This window comes from Myotis nattereri (genome assembly GCF_964212035.1).
Source record: "Myotis nattereri genome assembly, chromosome: X".
In the NCBI taxonomy this organism is placed as follows: domain Eukaryota; kingdom Metazoa; phylum Chordata; class Mammalia; order Chiroptera; family Vespertilionidae; genus Myotis; species Myotis nattereri.
In genome coordinates, this window is record NC_138078.1 from 95,980,505 (window position 1) to 96,003,530 (window position 23,026).

The window sequence follows — 23,026 nt, forward strand, 5'->3', positions numbered from 1 at the left end:
GGCATAAAAGTAGAAATCAACTACAATAAAAATAATAAAAAAATCAAACACCTGGAGGCTAAATAGTATGTTATTAAACAATGATTGGGTTACCAAAGAGATCAAAGAAGAAGTGAAAAGCATTTTGGTAACAAGCAACAATAAAAACACAATACAAAATCTGTGGGACACAGTGAAAGCAGTCCTGAGAGGGAAGTTCATAGCTCCACAGACCTACCTCAAAAAACAAGAAAAAATGGTAATAAATTATCTAACCCTACAACTCAAAGAATTAGAAAGAGAGCAACAAGGAAAGCCCAGTGTAAGCAGAAGGAAGGAAATAATAAAGATCAGAGCAGAAATAAATGACATAGAGACCAATAAATAAATAAATAAATAAATAAATAAATAAATAAATAAATACAATAAATACAATAAAAAAATACAAAAGATCAATGAAACCAAGAGCTGGTTGTTTGACAGGATAAACAAGATTGATAAACCTCTAGCCAGGCTCACTAAGAAGCAAAGAAGAGCACCCAAATAAAATCAGAAATGAAAGAGGTAAAGTAACAACCAACCCCACTAAAATACAAAGGATTATGAATAAATACTATGAACAACTCTATTCCAACAAACTGGACAAACTAGATGAAATAGACATATTCTTAGAAAAATACAAGCTTCCAAAACTCAATCAGGAAGAATCAAAAAATCTGAATAGGCCAATAACTACCAAAGAAATAGAAGCAGTAATAAAAAAATCTTCCAGCAAAACAAAAGTCCTGGTCCAGAGGGATTTATAGAGGAGTTCTACCAAACATTCAAAGAAAAAATAAAACATATCCTGTTCAGATTGTTCCAAAAAATTCAAAATGGAGGCACATTTACAAGCTCTTTCTATGAAGCCAGCATTACCCTAATACCTAATTCCATAACCAGATAAACACCACAAAGAATGAGAACTACAGGCCAATATCCTTGATGAACATAGATGCTAAAATCATCAACAAAATTCTAGCAAATTAGATCAAACATTACATTAGAATGATCATACACCATGACCAAGTGGGATTTATTCTGGGGATGCAAAGATAGTACAATAATCACAAATCAATAAATGTGATACATCACATAAACAAATTGAGAGACAAAAAATCACATAATCATATCAATCAATGCAGAAAATTATTTGACAAAATCCAACATGCTTTCTTGATAAAAACTCTCAACAAAGTGGGAAGAGAGGGATCATACTTCAACATAATAAAAGCCTTATATGACAAACCTACAGCCAACATCATACTCAATGGGCAAAAACTAAAACCATTTTCCCCAAGAACAGGAACAAGACAGGAGATCCATGAAAGTGTACCTTGTACAAGTTTTCCCCAAATGGTGGCAGCAGCAACCAGCACTTACAGGTAGAGACTGTTGATCAGCAATAGCAATTCCTGACTGTGCAGTGGCAACAAAATAACAATGGTGAGAAAGGATGAATTCAGGGTGTGACACAGGTCCATGTAAAAACAGCCTTGAAAACAGTCCAGGTAGAGCATGATTCAAAATTCACCAACTTTTCCTGAGTACCTAATATTTGTGAGGCTCTATTCTAGATGCTGGTCACACAGCAGTGAACAAGACAAAATCTTTTGTCTTTGTGGAACTTATTTCTAGCATAGTGAGACAGCCAATAAACAAAGTGAATAAATTATAGAGTATTTTAGAAGATGAAATATTATTTTTAAAATAATGAATGCTAAAGGGGAGGGGTGCTGGAGTAGTTGCTGGAAATTTTAAATAATGTGGTCAGGGAACATCTCTCAGAGTTAATATTTGAGCAAGTATTTGAAAGAGGTGAGGGAGCAAGCCATGTGTCTGTTTCAACAAAAAGCATTACAGCCCTGTGGTGGGCAAACTGCGGCTCCCGAGCCACATACAGCTTTTTGGCCCCTTGATTGTGGCTCTTGAAACTTTGTGGACCATGCGCAGAGGTTGGTTTTCGGCCTGGGCAAGTCTATTTTGAAGAAGCACTGTTGATATTTGGCTCTGTTGACTAATGAGTTTGCCTACCACTGCACTAGGGTATTCGTGCACCGTGAAAGGAACTGTGGGCCATGGAACTGTGGGCTGCAAGGCTGCAGTGGGCACAGGGACGGGTCTTGGCCCATTCTCCACACCCCACCCAGCCCCTCCTGCTGTGGCCCCAATCCCCTGTCTGCCAGCAGCCCCACTCCCACGCACTGATGGCACCAGTCCCACTCACACCCGCTCATGGAGCGACTGGGGCTGGCGCCCTCAGCGGGTGTGAGTGGTGGCTGCTGCCCCGATCACTCCTCAGGAGCAGGGGGACATGGAGAGCCCCTGGGGGCGATCAAGGCAGGCAGCCACCATTTGCACTCACTGACAGTTCCGAGCGATCAGGGCCAGCACCTGGTGCCTGCAGCTGGTGCAAGTGGCAGCTCTGGCACCAGCAGCAGCTGCAAGCACCGGGTGGGGCTGCTTGCACCAGCAGCAGGTGCAAGCACCAGGTGGGGCTGCAGTGCATGGGAGCAAAGAATTTTCAGTCACCACCAGAGGCTTGCCCTGAAGACAGCAATGGGTTGCCTTGGTCTGGCAGCCCTGCTCACCAGCTCCACCATCCCACGGTGGCCGATGCCCACCATGTTCCACGCTCTGCCACCTTCTGCCAACACCTGCCATGTTCCACGCGTGCCTCCTGGTGGTCAGTGCACTTCATAGCTACCAGTTGTTTGGATGTTCCACCATTTGGTCTATTTTTATATTAGCTTTTTATTATATAGGATGGCATATGGACCAAGGCTTTTTTTATCCACTCATTTATTTGGGTTGTTCAATAGCTTGGCTAGTGTACATAATGCTGCAATTCATTGTAGAATCATATGTAGGAGTGCATATTTTCTTTTGAATTAGTGTTTTGCATTTCTTCAGATATATACCCAGAAGTGGATTTGTGGGACCATAGGGAGTTTCACTTTTCATTTTTTTGAGAAACCTCCATATTGTTTTCCATAGTGGCTGCACCAATCTGCATTTCAACCAACAGTGCATGAGACTTCCCTTTCCACCGCATCCTCATCAAACATAGTTGCCATTTGTGGATTTATTGATCATAGCCATTCTCACAGGTGTGAAGTGATATCTCATTATGGTTTTAATTTGCATTTATCTGATGCTTAGTGCCATTGATCACGTTTTTATATAATTTTTGGTCATCTGTATGTCCACTTTTGAAAAGTATCTATTCAGGTCTTTTACCCACTGTTTTAGTTGATTTTTTGTTCTTTTAGTGTATAATTGTTTGAGTTCTAAATTTTGGATATTAACCCCTTATCAGGTGTGTCATTGGTGAGTATATTCTTCTATTCAGTGAGTGGTCTTTTTATTTTGTTGATAGTTTCCTTTAATGTGTAAAAATATTTTAGTTTGATGTAGTCCCATATGTTTATTTTTACTTCTGCATCCCTTTCCCAAGGAGATAAATCAGAAAAAAAAATATTAGCATGAGAAATATCCTGTTTTCTAGGATTTTTATAGTTCTGAGTCTTTTAAGTTTTTAATATATATTGAGGTTATTCTTGTGTATAGTATAAGAAGTTAGTCTAGTTTCATTTTTTTGCATGTATCTATCTAATTTTCCCAATACCATTTATTGAATTGACTGTCTTTACTTCATTGTAGGTTTTTGCCTCCTTTGTCAAATATTAATTGACTGTAAAAGTGTAGGTTTTTTTCTGGGCTCTCTATTCTGTACCATTGATCTATATGTCTGTTTTTATGCTAGCACCATGCTGTTTTGATTAGTATGGCCTTGTAGAATAGTTTGATATCAGGTTGTATTATTTTTCCAACTTTGTTCTTCTTTCCCAAGATTGCTGTGGCTATTCAGGCTCTTTTTGGTTCCATATAAATTTTTGGATTATTTGTTCTAATTCTATGAAATACACCATTGATATTTTGATAGGAATTGCATTGAATCTATAAACTACTTTGGGCAGTATGGAAATTATAATTATGTTAATTCTTCTTATCCATAAGCACAGTATATATACTTTATTTGTATCTTCTTTCATTTCTTTTTTCAGTGTCTTCTAATTTTTAGTACAGGTTTTTATCTCCTTGGTTAAATTTATTCCTAGGTATTTTAATTGTTTTTGATATAATTGTAAGTTGTATTGTTGTCTTTGTTTCCCTTTCTGATAGTTCACTATCCTTCTATATAATAAAGAGGTGATATGCAAATTGACCATCACTCCAACACACAAGATGGCCTCCCCCATGTGGACACAAGATGGCCGCCCCCATGTGGTCAAAGATGGCCACACCCATGTGGACACAAGATGGCCACCCCTATATGGACACAAGATGACTGGCAGGGGAGAGCAGTTGGGGGTGATCAGGCAGGCAGGCAGGTGAGTGGTTGGGAGCCAGCAGTCCTGTATTGTGAGAGGGATCAGGCCTAAACCTGCAGTCAGACATCCCTCAAGGGGTCCCAGATTGGAGAGGGTGAAGGCTGGGCTGAGGGACACACCCCCACACCCCCACACTGTGCATGAATTTTGTACTCTGGGCCTCTAGTTGCTATATAAAAATTAGATGGATTTCTGGATAATTATTTGTATACTGCTACTTTACTGGGTTTTTTTTATTACTTCTAGGAATTTTTTTTGGTGGTATCTTTAGGATTCTCTATATACACTATCATGTCTTCTGCACATAATGATCATTTTATTTCTTCCTTTCCAATGTATATTCCTTTTAATTCTTCTTATTGTCTTATTTCTGTGGCTAGGACTTCCAACACTAGGTTGAATAAGAGTGATAAAAGTGGACATCCCTTTCTAATTCCATATCTTAAGAAACATGCTTTAGTTTTCCCATATTGAGTATTATGTTAGCTGTGTGTTTGTCACATATGGCCTTTATTATGTTATGTTCCCTCTATTCACTCTTTGCTGAGAGTTTTTTTTTTCATAAATGGATGCTGGATTTTCTCAAATTTTTTTTCTGATATTTATTCTTCATTTTGTTTATGTGGTCTATCAAGTTTATTGATTTGCAGATATAACAATCTTGAATCCAAAAAATGAATCCTAGTTAATCATGGTGTGTAATCTTTTTAATGTATTGCTGGGTTGGGTATGCTAATACTTTGTTGAGGATTTTTGCATCTCTGTTCATCAGGGATATAATTTTCTTTCTTTTTAGTGTCTTTATAAATTTTGGAAGTAGGATGATGCTGGCCTCATAAAATGAGTTTTAGAATCTTTCTTCCTCATGAGTTTTTGAAAAGTTTAAAAAGAATAGGTGTTAGTTCTTTGAAAGTTTGGTAAAATTCAATAATGAAACAATCCAGTGCAGGACATTTGTTTGTTGGAGATTTTTTTTATTATTGCTTCAATTTCGTTCGTTTAATCAGTCTGTTCAAATTTTCTTTTCCTTCTTGATTCAGCTTCGGAAATTTTTATGGTTCTAGGAATTTATCCATTTCTCCCAGATTGTTCAATTTGTTGGCATATAATTGTTCATAATATTTTCTTATAACCCTTTGTATTTGTGTTGTCAGTTGTTACTTTATCCTTTTTTATTTCTGATTTTATGTATTTGGGTCCTTTTTTATGATGAGTCTGGTTAAAAATTTGTCAATCTTGCTTATCTTTTCAAAGAACCAGCTCTTGGTATCATTGATCATTTGTATTGTTTTTTAATCTCTATTTTGTTTATTTCTGATTTTTATTATTTCCTGTCTTCTGCTCATTTTTGGCTTTGTTTGTTTTTCTTTCTCTGGTGCCTGTAAGTGTAATGATAGATTGTTTATTTGAGATTTTTCTTGTTTCTTGAAGTGGGCTTGTAATGCTATGAAATTCCCTTTTAGGACTGCTTAAACTGTGACCCATAGATTTGAGGTTGTTGTGTTCTCATTTTCTTTTGTTTCAAGGTGTAAAAAGTTATTTCTTCCTTTATCATATTGTTAATTCAGTCACTGTTTATTTAGCCTCTATATGTTTGTGTGTTTTTTTTCTTTTGATTGATGTCTAGTTTTAAACCAGTAAACATAGTAATGGAAGTCAGAGAACATGTTTTTGATAAAATTTCAATTTTCTTAAATTTATTAAGTCTTGTTATGTGTTCTTAAATGTGGTCTACCTAGAAAATGTTCCACATGCACTTGAAAAGAATGTATATATTACTGCTTTTGGGTGAAATACTCTGAAGACATCAATTAAATCAATGTGATCCTGTGTATTATTTAAGGCCACCTTTTCTTTGTTGATATTCTGTCTGGAATATCTACCCATTTTTGTCAATGGGTTGTTAAAATCCCCTGTTATCATTGTGTTACTGTTGATCTCTTCCTTTATGTTCATCAAGATTTGCCTTATATATTTAAGTGCTCCTATGTTGGGTGCATAAATATTCAAAAGTTTTTACCCTAGTAGTGAATGGCTCCCTTTATCATTATGTGGTGTCCTTCCTTGTCTCTTATTGTCACCTTTTTTAAAGTGTATTTTGCCCTGACCAGTTTGGCTCAGTGGATAGAGCGTCGGCCTGCAGACTCAAGGGTCCCAGGTTTGATTCTGGTCAAGGGCATGTACCTTGGTTGCGGGCACATCCCCAGTAGGGAGTGTGCAGGAGGCAGCTGATCGATGTTTCTCTCTCATCGATGTTTCTAACTCTCTATCCCTCTCCCTTCCTCTCTGTAAAAAATCAATAAAATATATTTTTAAAAAAATAAAGTGTATTTTGCCTGATATAAATATTGCTACCCCAGCTTTTTGTTTGTCTGTTTCCATTTTCATGAAATAACTTTTTCCATTCTTTTACTTTTATTCTGTGTGTGCTTTTCATTGTGAGGTGGGTCTCTTGTAGACAACATATATATGGCACATTGTTTTTCTTATCCATTCAGCACTTAATTTATATTTTAAGTGATTATTGATAAGTACATATTTATTGTCATTTTTTCTGTATAACTATGTTACACTTTTTCTCTTTCTTCCTATGATATATCTAGATATAGATATATTGATATAGGTATTCTTTACACATAATTACACTTAGAAATCAGCCATGCATCATTTACTTTCAATAGATATTTCAATGAATTTGCATTCTGTTATTGCAAACTATAAATGTCCATTACTAGTAGGAAATTAATTATTTCTATTTTTTTCCATAGACAAACTCATATGCTGAATGTTATCCAGGGGATTAATAAGTAAATTCATTGCTTTCATGATAGTCTGGTCCTATACCCTCTCCTTTCTGAAATACCAGGATTACACCCTACTTTAATTAGTTTCAAAGTTCTTGGCACCCTCCTCAAAAATTTCAGTGATGAACCACCACTTTATTTTCCATTATTATAAACTGCAATCTCTCCTCTCAACATATTATTCAAGCACAAAGTATAAATCAAATTTAAGTATTCAACTAAACCAATATGTATTAAGTATATATTATGTGTGTGAGGTCTGGTGGTACAACGTAAATAAAACATTATCATTCAATACAGAAACTTATAATCTAACAGGCAGATAAATATACACCCAAATCCTAAATAATCTTGATAAAATTATATAGGAATTATAATGAAAAATATAAAGAATACAGGAGTGTAAAAAATATCCTTAAACTAGCCTGTAGCTAGTTTAAATAGTTTCTCAGGCTTCCAGGGAAATGAAACCCTTTAGGTTGAGGACCAGGTAGAGTGAAGCTGGTCCTAATGAAAAGGACACTGGGTGGGGAGCATACATTGTGAGAGCAGGAGAACTCACAGCTAACCCTTAGAGGTCCTGTGAGTCTCAAAGATTTCAAAGCAGCACATGGAATTTCAGACCTTATAATATAGAGCTAAAGAAGCTAGACATAAAAGAATATGTCTATGGACTATTGAGTGTATTTCCATTTAATTTAAGAACATATTAAACTAACCTATTGTTATAAAAATGCAAACTGACTTTTTTTTAGTGTGGAGATTGATTGCAAAGAGAAATAAGGACACTTTCTGAATTTATAGAGCTATTTTTATCTCTATTTGAAGAAGAATTTCAAAGGTATATACATTTGTGTAAACTTATTGAACTATACAAGTTCAATATTATATGTCACTCATGCAAATTGTAATAAAATATGAATGTGTGTGTGTGTGTGTGCATGTGTAAGAAAGAGAGAGAATGTAAGAGAGAATAGAGAATGGAATGAAAGGAATTGGAGACATCAGATATTAATAATTTTTTTAGTGTTGCTGTGCAAGTGAGTAAAAGAATGTGGTGCCAGTTAACAGGGACATGAGATCAAGGAACATTTTCTTTTATGCTGGAAGAAACAATTGGAAATTTACATGCATATTGGAATGATCAACTAAAGAGAAAAATTAAGATACTTTTGTAAGAGACCCCAGCAGCAAGCTAACCTACCGGTTGGAGCGTCCGCCCCCTGGTGGTCAGTGCACGTTATAGTGAGCTGTTGAGCAGCCTTAGCATATCATTACCATATTATGCTTTGATTGGTTGAATGGACGACCAGACAATGGGTTAGCGTATTAGGCTTTTATTATATAGGAGTCTTCCTAAGAAAATGGCTTTAGAAGTATCTATAACTTCTAAAAATGTATAATTGTACAAGCATCACATGTTCCTTGTTTGAGAAAATGAAAAATATTAATAAAATTAAAATAGCCAATATCCACACCTCCAACCCCTACTACTGTTAAATACTTTGTGTGTATAGCTGCAAGTCAAAAATTTAATTGATTTTCAAATCCTCTCCTTACAGATACAGTATTTTGATGAGTAAAAGTCTAAAAGTCTTGCATTCCTAGAAAGAATGATTCATGGTGGAGTAAGTCCAGGCTCCCATAGAATTAGTAAATTCTGGGAGCATAAATTAGGATAAGCAATAGGAAAAGATTTCCTCTAATAATTAGTCACCTTTATTAAAAGCAGAGATTTTTCTCAAGTAGCCCTGCCCTGGAACCAGGGACAGAGACCTTTGAACCCTGTCTGGAGCAAAACTCGTTACTACCAGATGCAAAAATCAAAGTGCTTAATGGAGAGAGTTTAAAGGTCCTCAGTGTTTTCAAAGTACACACTAGTTAAATAATAATGCGGAAATGCTTTAGAACTCTGAGGCAGGTCAGAGGGAATGTTATGAACCATAGGGCTATTCGGGGCAAATATTTGACTATATGTGTGTAGGTGATGAAGACTTGATTACATAAAACAATGGTAAAACAAGAACAGATAAAATATTGATAGCCATTGCCTAGAAAAGAAATTATTGAGAGATTTAGCAAGAAAACATGCTTCAGGAGAAGCTATCAAGAACAGATCAAGGGGAGAACCCTCCCTCATACCACACACACCTAATTTATTTAAATTAATACAAAGTAAAGCTTGTTGTCCCTGGTCAGTTATACCAACCACATTGTTACATTCAAAAGATTTCAGACTGATAGAACAACATTTATTGAAACCAATTTAAAATACCATTTCTTAGGAGTAGCTCCTGGCCCTATGCAATGTAAACTGAGCTAACCTTTTTGGGGTCCTTAGTTTCTGCAGCTCTTATTCAATCAACACAATAAAATCACATGTCTGGGGACAGCATATGTTACAGAGGATTCTTCCTTATAACATGGTATTGAAGGACCAAGGGTAAGAATATTTAATTTAAGAAAGTTTAGTCAATTACACAATAGTAAAACTTAATGTTTATTGGTCACTTACCACAATAACTATAATGTAGATACCATTTTAATTATCTCCTTTTTACAAATAATGAAACTGAGGTCCAGAAAGTTTAAGTGGTGGTACCAAAATTTAAACTCATGCTCTGGTACTAGTAGCCATGTACATCATTGGTTTTATTATATATAATCTTTCTACTGAAGTTATTTAAAAGTTAGGAAAAACAGAAAACAACTCAGGAAAATTTAAGCAAAAGTGAATTTTTAGAATTCTATTAAAGGTTCAGAGAACCAACAGGAAACTAGACAACTGAACTAGGAATGACCAGAAGTGTTGGTGTAGCATAATACTGACATTTTGTTTCCCTAGTCCTCAGACACCTTCATTGGTTTTTATTTTGGTGCCAACCTCTCAATCTAGATAAAGACTTGAGATTGTTTCTGTAGCATTATATTCATTTCATACCATTCAGGCATTAAGTAATTTGCCAAAGTGTCCAGAGCCAATAAATTATAAAACTAAGGTATTAAACTCAGGCTCTTCTGACTCCCAAATTCACACTTGTGATGTTAGACCAGTTCTTTGAGGGAAAAAAATTAGACACTGAGATAAGCAGAAAATAAAAGGAGCAACATCAGAGGGATTTTTTTCTTAATATAGGCTCACAATCATCAAAGAACAAGCCTGTTTTGTGGGCAGTCGATAGAAATGACAGCTGCTACAATGGGATGGGGGTAGGAAGGTGCAGATTGAGACAAGCCCTTGCAACATCATAGCTTGCAAAGTTAATAATTTGTAAGAAAATAAAACAAATAAGTGATAGGAGGAACAAAAATCAACTTAGACTGTGTGGGGGCGTTTTATCTCAAGTTCTGAGAAGTGTGGGATATCAAACAAAAAGAGTAACCCTTATTTCTCCAACCTGCAGAAACAAACTATTATATCTGAATTGCTATACTTCCCTTCTTACCTGCTTTATTGTTCTCCATGGTACTTATCACCATGTAAGACCTGATATATTTCACTTATTTAGTTCATTTTCTACCTCTCCACATTTGGAATATAAACTCCATTAATATTTTTGTTTTGTTTTGTTGGAAAATATTTCGGCACATGGTAAGCTCTCCATTAATGTCTATTGAATGAATGAGTGAATGAATGCATCATCAAGAGGATTTGTGATACCCTCCCTTCTGATGGAGATGTAGAGGCTCTGATACCAAGTTCCAAATTTCCAACTGGCAGCTTAGAAACTCATGGCTCCTTCTAAAAACCCAATGAAGCTTTCTGATTGCTTTTGTTTAGTGTTTTTTATTTACTTTTTGGTTGGCCACCTGCTGCAGCAGGAAATTTGGAAAGGTGCCATTACTGCTGGCACTGTCCTTTCTCCTACTATTTCCATGGAAATGAGTATGGGCCTAGCCAAGAGCAAATGCTCAGGAATGAGATGAGCTGGGCGAGAATCCTGGTTTCAACACTAGAAAGTCATGTGCTTTGGGGAAAGTACCTTAAGACCTGAGCCTTGCTTTCTCTAAGCACCTGGGAGAAGGGGGAATCCTGGGCAGGTGAGATCTAAGAGAAAGAAAAACTTTTAACTCCCATGAAAATTAGCAATTCAATCTCTTTAATTATTATAGGAATATTCATATTTTATATTTTTCTTGAGTTATTTTTATAGATTTTATTTTTATTTTTGAAACACCTCAAGTTTATTAATTTATTAGTAGTATATATATGATTCTTAGCCAGAATGTGAAGCTGGAGGGTTGTTCTCATACTGGAAAATCGACTACATAATACATTACAGTATGTGCAAATGTGACCATTGAAGAACTCTGCAAAAGTTTAATCAAAACCTGCTTTCAGTTTATTAAATAATTTCTCAAGAATACTTGCGGGAGGTACAGCAACCTCATGACCAAGTCATCTCTTCAGAATTAATTCTTATAAAGGCAGTTTTGATTATGTTGATCCAAGTTATGCGGGGGTGGCAGGATGGGTAAAGGCAAAGTTTTATTTTTAGTTTCCCCAAATGCTGTTTCACTTGAATTAGGAGGGCTTGGGGGTACCCAAGAATTATCTTTCAGAGAATTTCTGCCATATGAGTAGTGTTCCTGAAAGTTTGAATAGTTATGAGGAATAGGTCTCTCATTATCTGTCCATGATTGGAGAATTGCTTTCTCTGATAAAATCTTTACATCTCCTGGTAAAGGGGGAGATATGGTATGACAAAGAGTTTTGCCATTTGGAGAGAGAGGGGGGTGTCTTTTGTATGTTGCCGTGAAATTCGTCCGGTGCAGTTTTATGCTTTCTTTCCCAAGGTCTTCCATGAATCCTACAAAGGCACAGGACCTTTATGTGTGAAGTTGACCAGTATGAGACTGAAGCCAAAGCAGAAACTGGGTAGGCTGTGAACATACTATGTACTAGAGGCCCGGTGCACAAAAATTTGTGTACTTGGGGGGGTCCCTCAGCCTGGCCTGTGCCCTCTTGCAGTCTGGGACCCCTCTGGGGATGACCACTTTCTGGCTTAGGCCCGCTTCCCGGAAGATCGGGCCTAAGCTGGCAGTCAGACATCCCTCTGGCAGCCCAGGAGCCCTTAGGGGATGTCCACTTGCCAGCGGAGAGCAGACCTAAGCTGCAGTTGGACATCCTTAGCGCGGCTAAGAAGGCAGGAGAGGCTCCCACCACCACCGCTGTGCTGGCAGCTGGCAGCCTGGCTTGTGGCTGAGCAGAGCTCCCCCTGTAGGAGCGCACTGACCACCAGGGGGCAGCTCCTGCATTGAGCATCTGGCCCCTGGTGGTTAGTGTGTGTCATAGTGACCAGTCATTTCCAGTCGTTCTGCTGTTAGGATCAATTTGCATATTACCCTTTTATTATATAGGATAAAGGCCTGGTGCACAGGTGGGGGCAGGCTGGTTTTCCCTGAAGAGTGTCCTGGATCAGGGCGGGGGTCCTGCTGGGGTGCCTGGCCAGCCTGGGTGAGGGGCTGATGGCTGTTTTCAGGCTGGCCACAGTCCTTTCAGGGTGGGGGTCCCTGCTGGGATGCCTGTCCAGCCTGGGTGAGGGGCTGAGGGCCGTTTTCAGGCTGGCCATGCCCCCCAGCCACCCAAGCTCCCAGCCTTTCTTTTTTTTCTTTTTTTCTTTTTTCTGGGATTTATTTATCTTCTATAATTGAAACTTTGTAGCCTTGAGTGAAGCCCAGGTCTGACTGGAAGCCTGGGTTGCCAGCCCCTCCTTGAGCAGAGGCCATGGCTGACTAGAAACAGGTTATCTGGGATTTATTTATCTTCTATAATTAAAACTTTGTAGCCTTGAGCTGAGCTGAGGGCCAGCCAGGACAGGCAGGAAGCTTGGCTTCCTCCATTGCAGGGGGCAACCCAAGCCTCCTGCTTGCTCCAGCTTCGTGGCCACTGCCATCTTAGTTGGGTTAATTTGCATACATGCTCCTGATTGGCTGGTGGGTGTGGCTGGTGGGCGTGGCTTGAGCATAGCAGAGGGATAGTTAATTTGCATGTTTCCCTTTTATTATATAGGATACTTTGGCTTATCAAACTCATTTGATGAGATTTTGATAAGATACAATAGCTTAGTGCTCTTCAAGCTTTTGGCTGGAATCAGTGGTTTCTGGCAAACATTGACTTGCTTCTCTTTATCGCAGTTGGGGTTTTCAGTTTTCTTAGTAGTTCATCTTGTACTTGAATCACCAGATGCATATTAGACATTTCTCTCTTCAATTCCCAGTATACATTTTGCACATCATCACTTGAAATGCTTAGTCTTTGGCGATCTCTGCTCTGCAGATTGTCTTCCTGAGATGGATTCTTTGTTTGGCTTTTTGTAGCTCTATTCTGAGATTGTTACATTCTTTCTTCATCAGTTCTAGTTCTTGTTCTAAGCCATGGATCTTCAGGTCACAACTCAACTTTTCCACCTCCCAGTTTGATGAAGGTGGATTTAAATTCCTTATCACCTGCTGAGTTTCCACCTCTGTTCTTAGCTGGAGGAGTTCTACTTCTTTAGACTGCAGCTGTTCATTCAATACTTTCAAAGATTCAGAGTTGTCTTTATTCATTTTATCCAACTTGCTCTTTAAATTATCTCTATCAATGCACACCTCTAGATATGCATGGTAGGCCTTATTTACTTGTTCTCATCCTACAGAACTTGTTTCTTCATCTAATAAAGTGCCTGTAAGCTTTTCTTCCAAAAATCTTATTCTTTTCTTTAGGAAAGAGTTCTCTTTTTCTGAATCCTGGAGTCTTTTTCTGATGTCTTCATATGCAGTGACAGGGGCAAAATGGAAAGCAGCAGACTCATCTGAATATGTTGAGACCAGAGTCACTGTATCTCTCCTATGGGCTTTTTCATGATTTAGAATGCAGATATCATCTTCTACCAGTGTATACATGACAGCCCGAATCAGGCTACATAGTGCGCAGCTGAGTTTCGATTCCCCAGCGTTAGGAAACGGGTCACCAGGGATCACCACAGGCTTCTGGTTTCCTCGAAGACACTGCCACTTCCCCAGCAAAGGCCTCTGTTCTGGGTACACCATGGAGGTATTCCCATTGCTTTGGCCTCGGCTGCACCAGGACTGATTAGTGGGCTAGGGTCCGGAGGATCAGGAAGGAGTCTATTTTTTATAGATTTTTATCTTTCTGGAAAATTTTCACTTTATCTAAGTAATCTAATTATTGGCATACCGTATGAATAAGGTATAGTATCCTCTTTATAATCCTTTTTTTGTTCCCCTAACATCTGTAGTAATGTCTCCACTATCACTTCTGATTTCAGTAATTTGGTTATTTTCTCTTGGTCAGTCTACCTAGTGCATGCAGGTCAATACGGTTGATCTTTTCAAACAACTCACTTTTGTTTTTGTTAATCCTATCTAGTGTTTTGCTATTCTTAATTTTCTTTATCCCTAATCTCATATTTATTATTTCTTTTTTATTTTGTTTGCTTCCAGTTTCATTTTCTGTTATTTTTCTAGTTTCATAAAATGGAAGGTTAGATTATTGAGATAATTTTTCCTTTTAATCTTGGTGTTTACAGGTATATATTTTCTTCTAAGTAATGTTTTTGCAACATCTCATAAGTATTGGTATGCCAGTTTTACTTATTTTATCTCAAAGCATTTTCTAATTTCTCTTATGATTTTTTTCTTTAGCCTATTTGTTTTTTAATAGTGTAATGTTTAATTTTCACATATTTTTGTGATTTCCAGATTTTCTTATGTTATTGATTTGTAGCTGTATTCCTGTGAGGTCAGATAAGATACTTTATACAATTTCAATATTTTTAAATGTATTGAGACAAATTTTATTGGTTAACACATGTTCTATCCTGTAATAGGTTCTATGGGTACATGAGGAAAAACTTATGGTCTGCTGTCCTCGAGTGGTGTGTTCCATATATATCTGTTATGTCTACCTGCTTTACAGATTTATTTACACCTTCAATTTTCTGCTGGTATTTTGTTTAGCTGTTCTATCCAGTAGTGAATATGGGGTATTATACCCTCCAACGATTATTGTTGAATTGCTTGTTTCTTCCTTGAAATCTGTCTGTTTTTGCCTTATATATTTTGGACTCTACTGTCAGGTGCATATATGTTTACAATTATTATATTTTCATTAATTGAAATTTTATTATATAATGTCATTTTGTTCTTGTAATAGTTTGTCTAGTAATAGTATAGATGCACCAGCTCTCTTTCAGTTACTATTTGTTTGGAATGTCTTTTTCTTCCCTTTACTTTCAACCTACTTGTATATCTGCATCTAAAATGAGTTTTTTTGTTGGATTATGATTTTTCTTTATTCTTTCCAACTCTGCCTTGTAATTGGAGAAATAAAAAGTGCCATCAATGGTAACTGGATAAAATAAATCAGTATTAATGTGTTTTTTGTTTGTAACACCTCTTTTTTCTTATATGATTTAAAAGACAACTACAAAGCCCTAGCCTGTTAGCTCAGTGGGTAGAGCATCAGCCTGCAGATCAAAAGGTCCCAGGTTCAATTCCTGCCAAGGGCACATACCTTGGTTGCCATCTTCTCCCCTGCCCATGCCCTGATCAGGGGCACGTGCAGGAGGTAACCAATCAATGTGTTTCTCTCACATCGATATTTCTCTCTGTCTTTCCCTCTCTCTTCCACTCTCTCTAAAAATCAATGGGAAAATATCCTTGGATGAGAAAAATAAAAGACAATTACAAAAACCAATACTACAAATATATAATTAGAAGCATCTTATGTATAAAAATAAAGATATAATTTTTGGCAATAACACTATTGGGAGAGAGATATGTATGAACAAAGTAATTTTATATGATATTGAAATTAGTATAAATTAAGATGTTAATCATAAACTCAGGGCAACACCTAAGAAAATAACTAAAATCATACAGCTTGGTAAATGACAAGAATAACAAAATGATACGGAGAAGATATCTATTTATTTAAAAAGAAGGCAATAATTGATTAATTGAGGAACAAATAAATAAATGACATATTAAAAAAAACTTATAGATGTAAGGCCTTTCTCATCAGTAATTACATTATACATAAATGGCTTCAGGCCATGATCCACTAAGGGCAAACACTTCTGCCATGAAACTCAGAAAGAGTCCCATACTATATAATAAAAGACTAATATGCAAATTGTCCCCTCCGGAGTTTGACTGATCAGGAGTTCAACTGTTCATTATGACGTGCACTGACTACCAGGGGACGGCACAAAATGAAGGAAGGCCATGACTTGGGGAAGGAAGGCCCCGATCAAGCCTGTTCACTATCCAGGCCTAGGGACTCTACCTGCATATGCACCAGGTCTCTAGTTGAACTATAAGCTATGGGTACTGTCTGGACATTTCAGGATTCTTTTGTTCAGGTTATTGAAGGCAAGAAAAGAAATTATCATCATTTGTGGTCATCCTTCGTACAAAAAAAAAAAATGAATCCCTGCCCAAAATTTGATTCCTTCCTCAGCACCAAAGAAGGGAATACTCTAGTTTTCTTATCAGCTTTCCTATATGTAGGTCACAAGGGGAAGAGGGAGATGTGAGACTTAAAAGATGCCAGCAATCAAATATAACTTACACTCATATTCCATTGGTGAGAATTTAGTTTTATGACTACATCTGACTTCAAGGGATGCTAAGAAATGTAGTATAGCATTGAATCTATGTGGCAGTAATTCTATCACAATAGAAAAAGATAGAGTTGATGAATTCTTTATGATTAATAACACTACTCTCTTGTAATCTGTTCCCCCTTAACTTTTTCCCTTTTATTCTAAAAAGTTATACATAGATTTTTCCTTTTGTGAAAACATTTGTTTCTTCCTTTCCACTCCATCCTTTATAACATTTATTTATTTTTCTTGTTTTACTTCATTTTTTCTATAGTTATTTTATGGACAATATTATAAATTTAAGGAAATGATCTTTTATTCTTAGTATGCTAAAATGAGTTGAGATTTATAAGGTTAATAGTGGTAGTCCTTCAAGATCTAGCCACAGGAATGAATGATTTGAATGAGGTTTAGCCTTCAATGAGATATAAGAATTATTTGAAGGTCAGTGTCTTGGTAATTCCTGATTACCCCGTGGAGACACTGATATTCCTCCCAGAACAACCTCTGATCCAACTCATTTGGGGGGGGTTTAGTAAGGAGCCTGTATGGCATTTACTCTGGCTTCTGGAGGTAAGGTCTAAGCTAGAGAACATAAATGTGCAAACTAGGACACGCACACTACAACCTCTGTTCTGACACCAGCCCACTGTCTGATTTTGACCAAAAGGAATAACAACTAATATTTACAAGGCTTTCTATCAGATGCCTGGCTCTGTGATGAGCACATTACACATTTTGCAGCATGGAATGTTTACAAAACCCTGATGACATGGATATTATTAGTGTTCCAATTTTACAGATAAAGAAAATAAGATATGCAGGCTTTAGTATCTCATCCAAGATCACAAAACAGTAGAGTAACAGAGCCAGGATTGTAATATAACTTCAGTGAAACCAAACTCCACGTTAGCAATGAATTTTCTGTACCACAAGTCACTTTTCTTATTTGGATTTCCAATTTCTTATCCAAAAAGCCAAAATATAAACTATGCAAAGAATAAGCAAGCCTCCATTCAAATGGATCTAATAAGAAAACACTAGAATGTGTGTGGGCTATATACTTTTCTAGACATACATATTTATTTTGACCTTTAAGCACAATATCTGAATATATATATGTATATATTATTATTATTATTATTATTATTATTATTATTATTTTCCTGTCACTGAAGAGTTTCACCTTACAGCTAGAATTTCAACACCACATCATTAACACTCACTATCCTGTTTATGTGTAGTGAATTATAATACTAGGGCTTTAAAAACAAATTATCTAAGATGAAATCTAGTTTGATCATTGGGGGTAGGATAGCATGCACAGGCAAGGTAAGGAGAGGTTGTGGAAGGATTTAAGAATAGGGAGATATTAAACTTTGGTAAAAGTAGACAAAAAGACAGACTAATTAGGATATTTGTGCTTGAGTGAAGTGGGACATGGGTGGAACATTTGCAAAGGAGTCTGATTACAAAGGAAGGGTTATGAGATATTATATGAATGGATGACTATCTTTCTCTACTCCAAGCTTATAAATTAGCAATTAGGAAATTTTTTGAGGAAGAAGTAGGCTTGTATTGAAAAATTCATCTTGGTCTCTCTTGTTCTTTTGTCCCAGGCGTTTTAAGTCACAAAAGCCATATTTCTAGTGGTAGCTCTCATTCTGTGACTCAGTCCTATAGTGGAAGCACATTTTTACAATTCACTGATGGCAGTTCTGATAAGTACACAAATAATTGTTCTGATGGGATGGAAAGGAGGTGGTTGAGATGTTCATATATAATCTACTATATTTGCATTGTTTTATATTCATTGACCTTATTATGAGAATACTGGAATATAAAAACCTGATTTGTATTTCAACTATTCTCTAGAAGGCAGAAGAGGGGTCATTTGCCAGTGCAGTCAAATTCCTTGGAGCTAAATTACTGGAGATATTTCTGATAAAGTGGAATGCATTGACATGGACATGCCTTCCTTTGCTTCAGATAGTGAGTTACTCATTGACTATCTCAATATTTGGTGACAAGTGTGGCCTTTTACACACCCAGTGCAGCTCAGCTAGGATCCAGTCTCTACCCCTGCCCAAAGGAAAGCACATCCAGCCCACAGAATCATATCAGGCTATACTGTTTATTTCTCATTGCAATAGGTACAAGTAATTAGCTAACAGCCTCTTTCCAAACTACACTTTAGTTGGGTCCACAACTTTCCCTAGAAAAAGAATGCTCCTGGTGTTTTTCTCCAAAATTAGTAATAGGAAAGATCTATCTAATTGGATGATAGGGCGTAGGAGAGTTATCTCAGCCTGATCCAGAAATATGACTTCAGGGACAGCTACAGCTTCGGATCCCTTTTCACCAATGTGCAGCACAGCCTTGTGGGCAGCCTGTAGAGGGAGAACAAACACTGCTGATCCCCTCAAGACATAGTAATAGTCTTTGGAATGGTTTTGAAGCAATCCATGAGAATTAAAAAGGTACTACTCCTTTACCATACTATGTTCATGGTGCTTGAATATGAAGGCTACTTGGTTAAGTGTAATTAAGAAATATCTGGTTATTCTCCATGGCTTTCTGCCTCTATAAGTTGAGAGAGAGAGAGAGAGAGAGAGAGAGAGAGAGAGAGAGAGAGAGAGAGAAACCTTAATCGGTTGCCTCCTATAGGTGCCAGGACCTGAGATCAAACCCAAACCAGATACCCTTTGGTGCACATGACACTCCAACAAACTGAGCCACACTGTCCGGGGCTATAAATCACTTCTTAAGCTTTCCCCTGCCTTCACCATTTCCTCTATAACTGTATCTCATCAGTTCTGATCATTAAGTTTTTCCATAAGAATCGTTAGGACATGAAGGTCAGGGATGGAAGTAACTGTTACAGTAACTTGTTTAGGATTAATAACAATGACTCTGGGGTGAATCTGACCTAAGAAGAGTAATTCTGGCTCCTTATGCTTCAGAATCCTCATTGATTAACTTACTCTCACTGGACCTTCCAGATCATACATTCAGAAGCTCTAGTCCACCAACTTACTTTGGAAAGTTTAAGACCATTGTCCTCTGTGAGTTCAGAAAAATCTGCATTGTCAGCAAAGGCATCCTGGATGCCCATCTTCAGAAGGATGGTTCCAAGGTCATATGTGGAAGAAATGGAAAACTTTGGAACAAACAAGTCAATCCACCTGTGGGGGGAGGAGGTGGGAACACATGTCTATCAGCACACTAAACTCATGATTCCCTTCCTCTCTTTGTTGACATGGTATTATATTGAACTCTGATCCTCCCCTAGATATTGACAACCATTGCTATGTAAGTTAATACATGGCACCAAAACCATAGAAGTTATCCTGGAAGGAATATATTTTGGATCAGCCAACATTGGACTGCAGCACTAGAAGTAGGGAGATATGATTCACTTATAATCAAGAAGAAACATATCTGGCGTGTTGCCCAAGGTTGGGGGGCCAATTGCATGAATTTCAATGGATAGTAAAAGCACATGGATAACCCAGTATGGCTATCAATCCATGTCTTAACGTAAATCCTATCCTTCCCCCAAAACTCTAGTTGGCCTCTGGGAAAGCATCAATTTACTTGCTGGCTAACTTCAAAGAGTTAATTTTATCTTTCTAGTCCTAACTTCCTCATTTGAAAAATGCGTATAATACTATTGTTTTCACTTGTTTGTTGATGTGCTCGGATGAAATGAAGTATGTAAAGTGCCCAGCAAAAGAACTGGCACAGATTATCTTCTCAGTATATTTTTGCGTTCATCACACAACTGTTAAGTACTTCAGTGTTATTTTCCTGTCTTTGAGTTTCTGCTGAACTCAATCTTACCTGTACCATTATGCCCACCCTCAACTTTCCACATCATCTAAGATGTTTACCCCTTTTGTAGTAAGCGATTCCACTTCTTCAGTGTTTTAGATGACATGGCCCCTTCCACCCACTCCATCTGGCCCTCTTTGGGAAGGACAAATAGTGCCAGAGCATTCTTGCTATAGTCCATTTGCAGCACCGTACAGTTCAGCTCCGTATCCACCAGGTGATAGTATTGCTCTGTCTGGTGCATCATGGGCACTTGCACTGTTGTAGTCTTGTCCACTAAGAAGCTGGAACCCTCTTCTGTCTTGGATGGATCAAAAGGATTTGCCCACCGGGCTTGAAATGCAGAAAGACAAAAGTTGTTTGTTTTAATCCAGTATTAGTATCAGTGTGAGCTTTTCTATCAGCCATTTTATCTAATATTTAAGACCACCACAGAGGTAGGTAACTTTTAACCAATTTGATAAGTGAGTAACTAAGGTTCATGGAGAGAAGGTGTCTTTACATGATCTCATTGTTAGCCAATGGCAGAGCCAATAGTCACACCCAGGAATGTTGAACTATACATTCAGCAGATGTTCTGTCTGTGTTCAAAACCACTATACTTACACTAAACCCATCAGAGCCACAGTTTTCTCTTCCATAAAAAGGTATAAGGACATCCAACACACAGGGTGAAATGAGACAAAAGATCTGTTCTGCTGTTTTATCTGTCTACAAGTGTGTGGCTTGTGGCCAAGAATTGTTCACTCCTCCACCAAATGTGGCTGACATGTGCTTTAGAACCAGGGGATATCATTTGGGCACAGCACCTTCAGAAAAGAGTCACATGACTCTTGTTGTTACAAGCACCAGCTGTAGAATCAGACCACCTTGTTTAGGAATAACAGCTCTGAAAGTTATTAATTCTGTGAACTTGGGCACTTGTAGGGATGAGATGAGACAATGTGTGTATACCACACACATAGCATGATGCTTGATACATAGTGAGTGCATAGTATATGATAGAAGTATGTATGTAACATGCCAAAGAATGCACAGCAAAATCACAAAATCTTTTGGAAACCATAATTCTCTAGTTATATGTGAGCAGGATGATCATATCATTGTCACTAACTTCTATGAAAGTGCTCTTTCCCTAGAAAATTCCTGGTCTCACCCACAGAGCTGTGTTCCTCCTGGAAGATCCAAAACTACACACAGCTATGTCTGGTAGAGCTGATCACTATGGTAGGAACCCTACTGATGCTAGTGCGAAGAGACCATGAGCTCCTCCTAGTGCCGTACCAAATTATCAGAACACTGAAGTTGAAATGGACATCTTAGAGCCTTACCTTTAAAGTGAATATAGTTCACCAGGACCATGATAGTGTTTGGTTTGAGGTCTTGGATAAGACCGACAACTTTCCCTTTAGTTTTCTTCTCCACATGACTATTGACTGCCTGCAGGGCTGCAGAAACATTGGAGAAGTTGGTAGAAAAGACTTCAGTCTCATACAGGTTTTTTACATCATCCAAGAACTTTGGTGATGGTTTCATCTGCTTCCTAATAAAGAGAGCATTTCCCATCTGTAATTCCAGCTCCTTCTTTGGAAAATTCAGTGAACAGATCAGGTGCTGAAAGCCCTGCTGGATCTCTGCTGTTGTGGTATCTGTGAGGTTAAACCCCAAACTTTCCAGAATTTGAGTTTGGGTGCTGGAGCAGGCCCCAATGGAGAGCATGGCCAAAGCTGCAGAAATGCTCACAGGGGAAAATAAAATGTTCCGATCTGGGGTCTCCACAGTGAACCTCCGGTACAGGTTGAATGCAAAGTCAGCATTGATGGATGACATCTTATAGAGAGTGGCATTTTGTTGGGAGGAATGGCAGGTGGTTACTTTGCCTTCAGAGGTGTTAGGTGGTGCACAATGAAGCCCAAGTACCAAGAGAACCAGATAGAGGAACAGTGGCATTTTGGAAGGATGATAATCTATAAGAAATTAGGTTAAAGAACCATTGTGGATCTTAGCTGAATGAAAACTCTGAGCCAGAAACACTTAATAATCACTAATTATGATTAGTAAAACAATATAAAATATTTGATGGCATGCTCACCAGGGGTCTTGTTGAGGTCTCTCTTCCATGAAAAACTGAAGAAAAATCTAGGAGCAGGGAGTAGGAGAGGTGGTTTGCTGCGGCCATAGAATTAATGGCATAAACTGTCACTCAGATGTAATAGCAACATATGAAAACTCTAAGTAAATTAAATGTAGGAAAATTGAATTACTTCTTATTAGAACCAGGGGCAACCTTTTGGAGAGAGAATCCTCAGATAAACTAGCAGAGTACTCCTTCTGCTTACATTATTTTGTGTAAATTTGAATT

At 37.6% G+C, this 23,026-nt stretch overlaps 1 protein-coding gene and 1 pseudogene across 2 annotated transcripts; both read right to left on the reverse strand.

Annotated features, from left to right (window-relative positions):
- Positions 1-11,393: 11,393 nt before the first annotated feature.
- On the reverse strand, positions 11,394-14,104 carry LOC308510892 (5-azacytidine-induced protein 2-like; annotated as a pseudogene). Its single transcript has 2 exons — positions 13,330-14,104; positions 11,394-12,044 (listed from the first exon to the last, which is right to left on the reverse strand). The product of its transcript is annotated as a 5-azacytidine-induced protein 2-like (transcript).
- Positions 14,105-19,016: 4,912 nt separating this feature from the next.
- Positions 19,017-22,617, reverse strand: SERPINA7 (serpin family A member 7; the record flags this gene model as incomplete). The annotated part of the gene is made up of 4 exons (XM_081114986.1): positions 21,996-22,617; positions 20,724-20,997; positions 19,868-20,015; positions 19,017-19,220 (listed from the first exon to the last, which is right to left on the reverse strand). The coding sequence occupies exons 1-4, from the start codon at positions 22,612-22,614 to the stop codon at positions 19,017-19,019; spliced, it is 1,245 nt and encodes a 414-aa protein (XP_080971112.1). The 5' UTR covers positions 22,615-22,617.
- Positions 22,618-23,026: the final 409 nt, after the last annotated feature.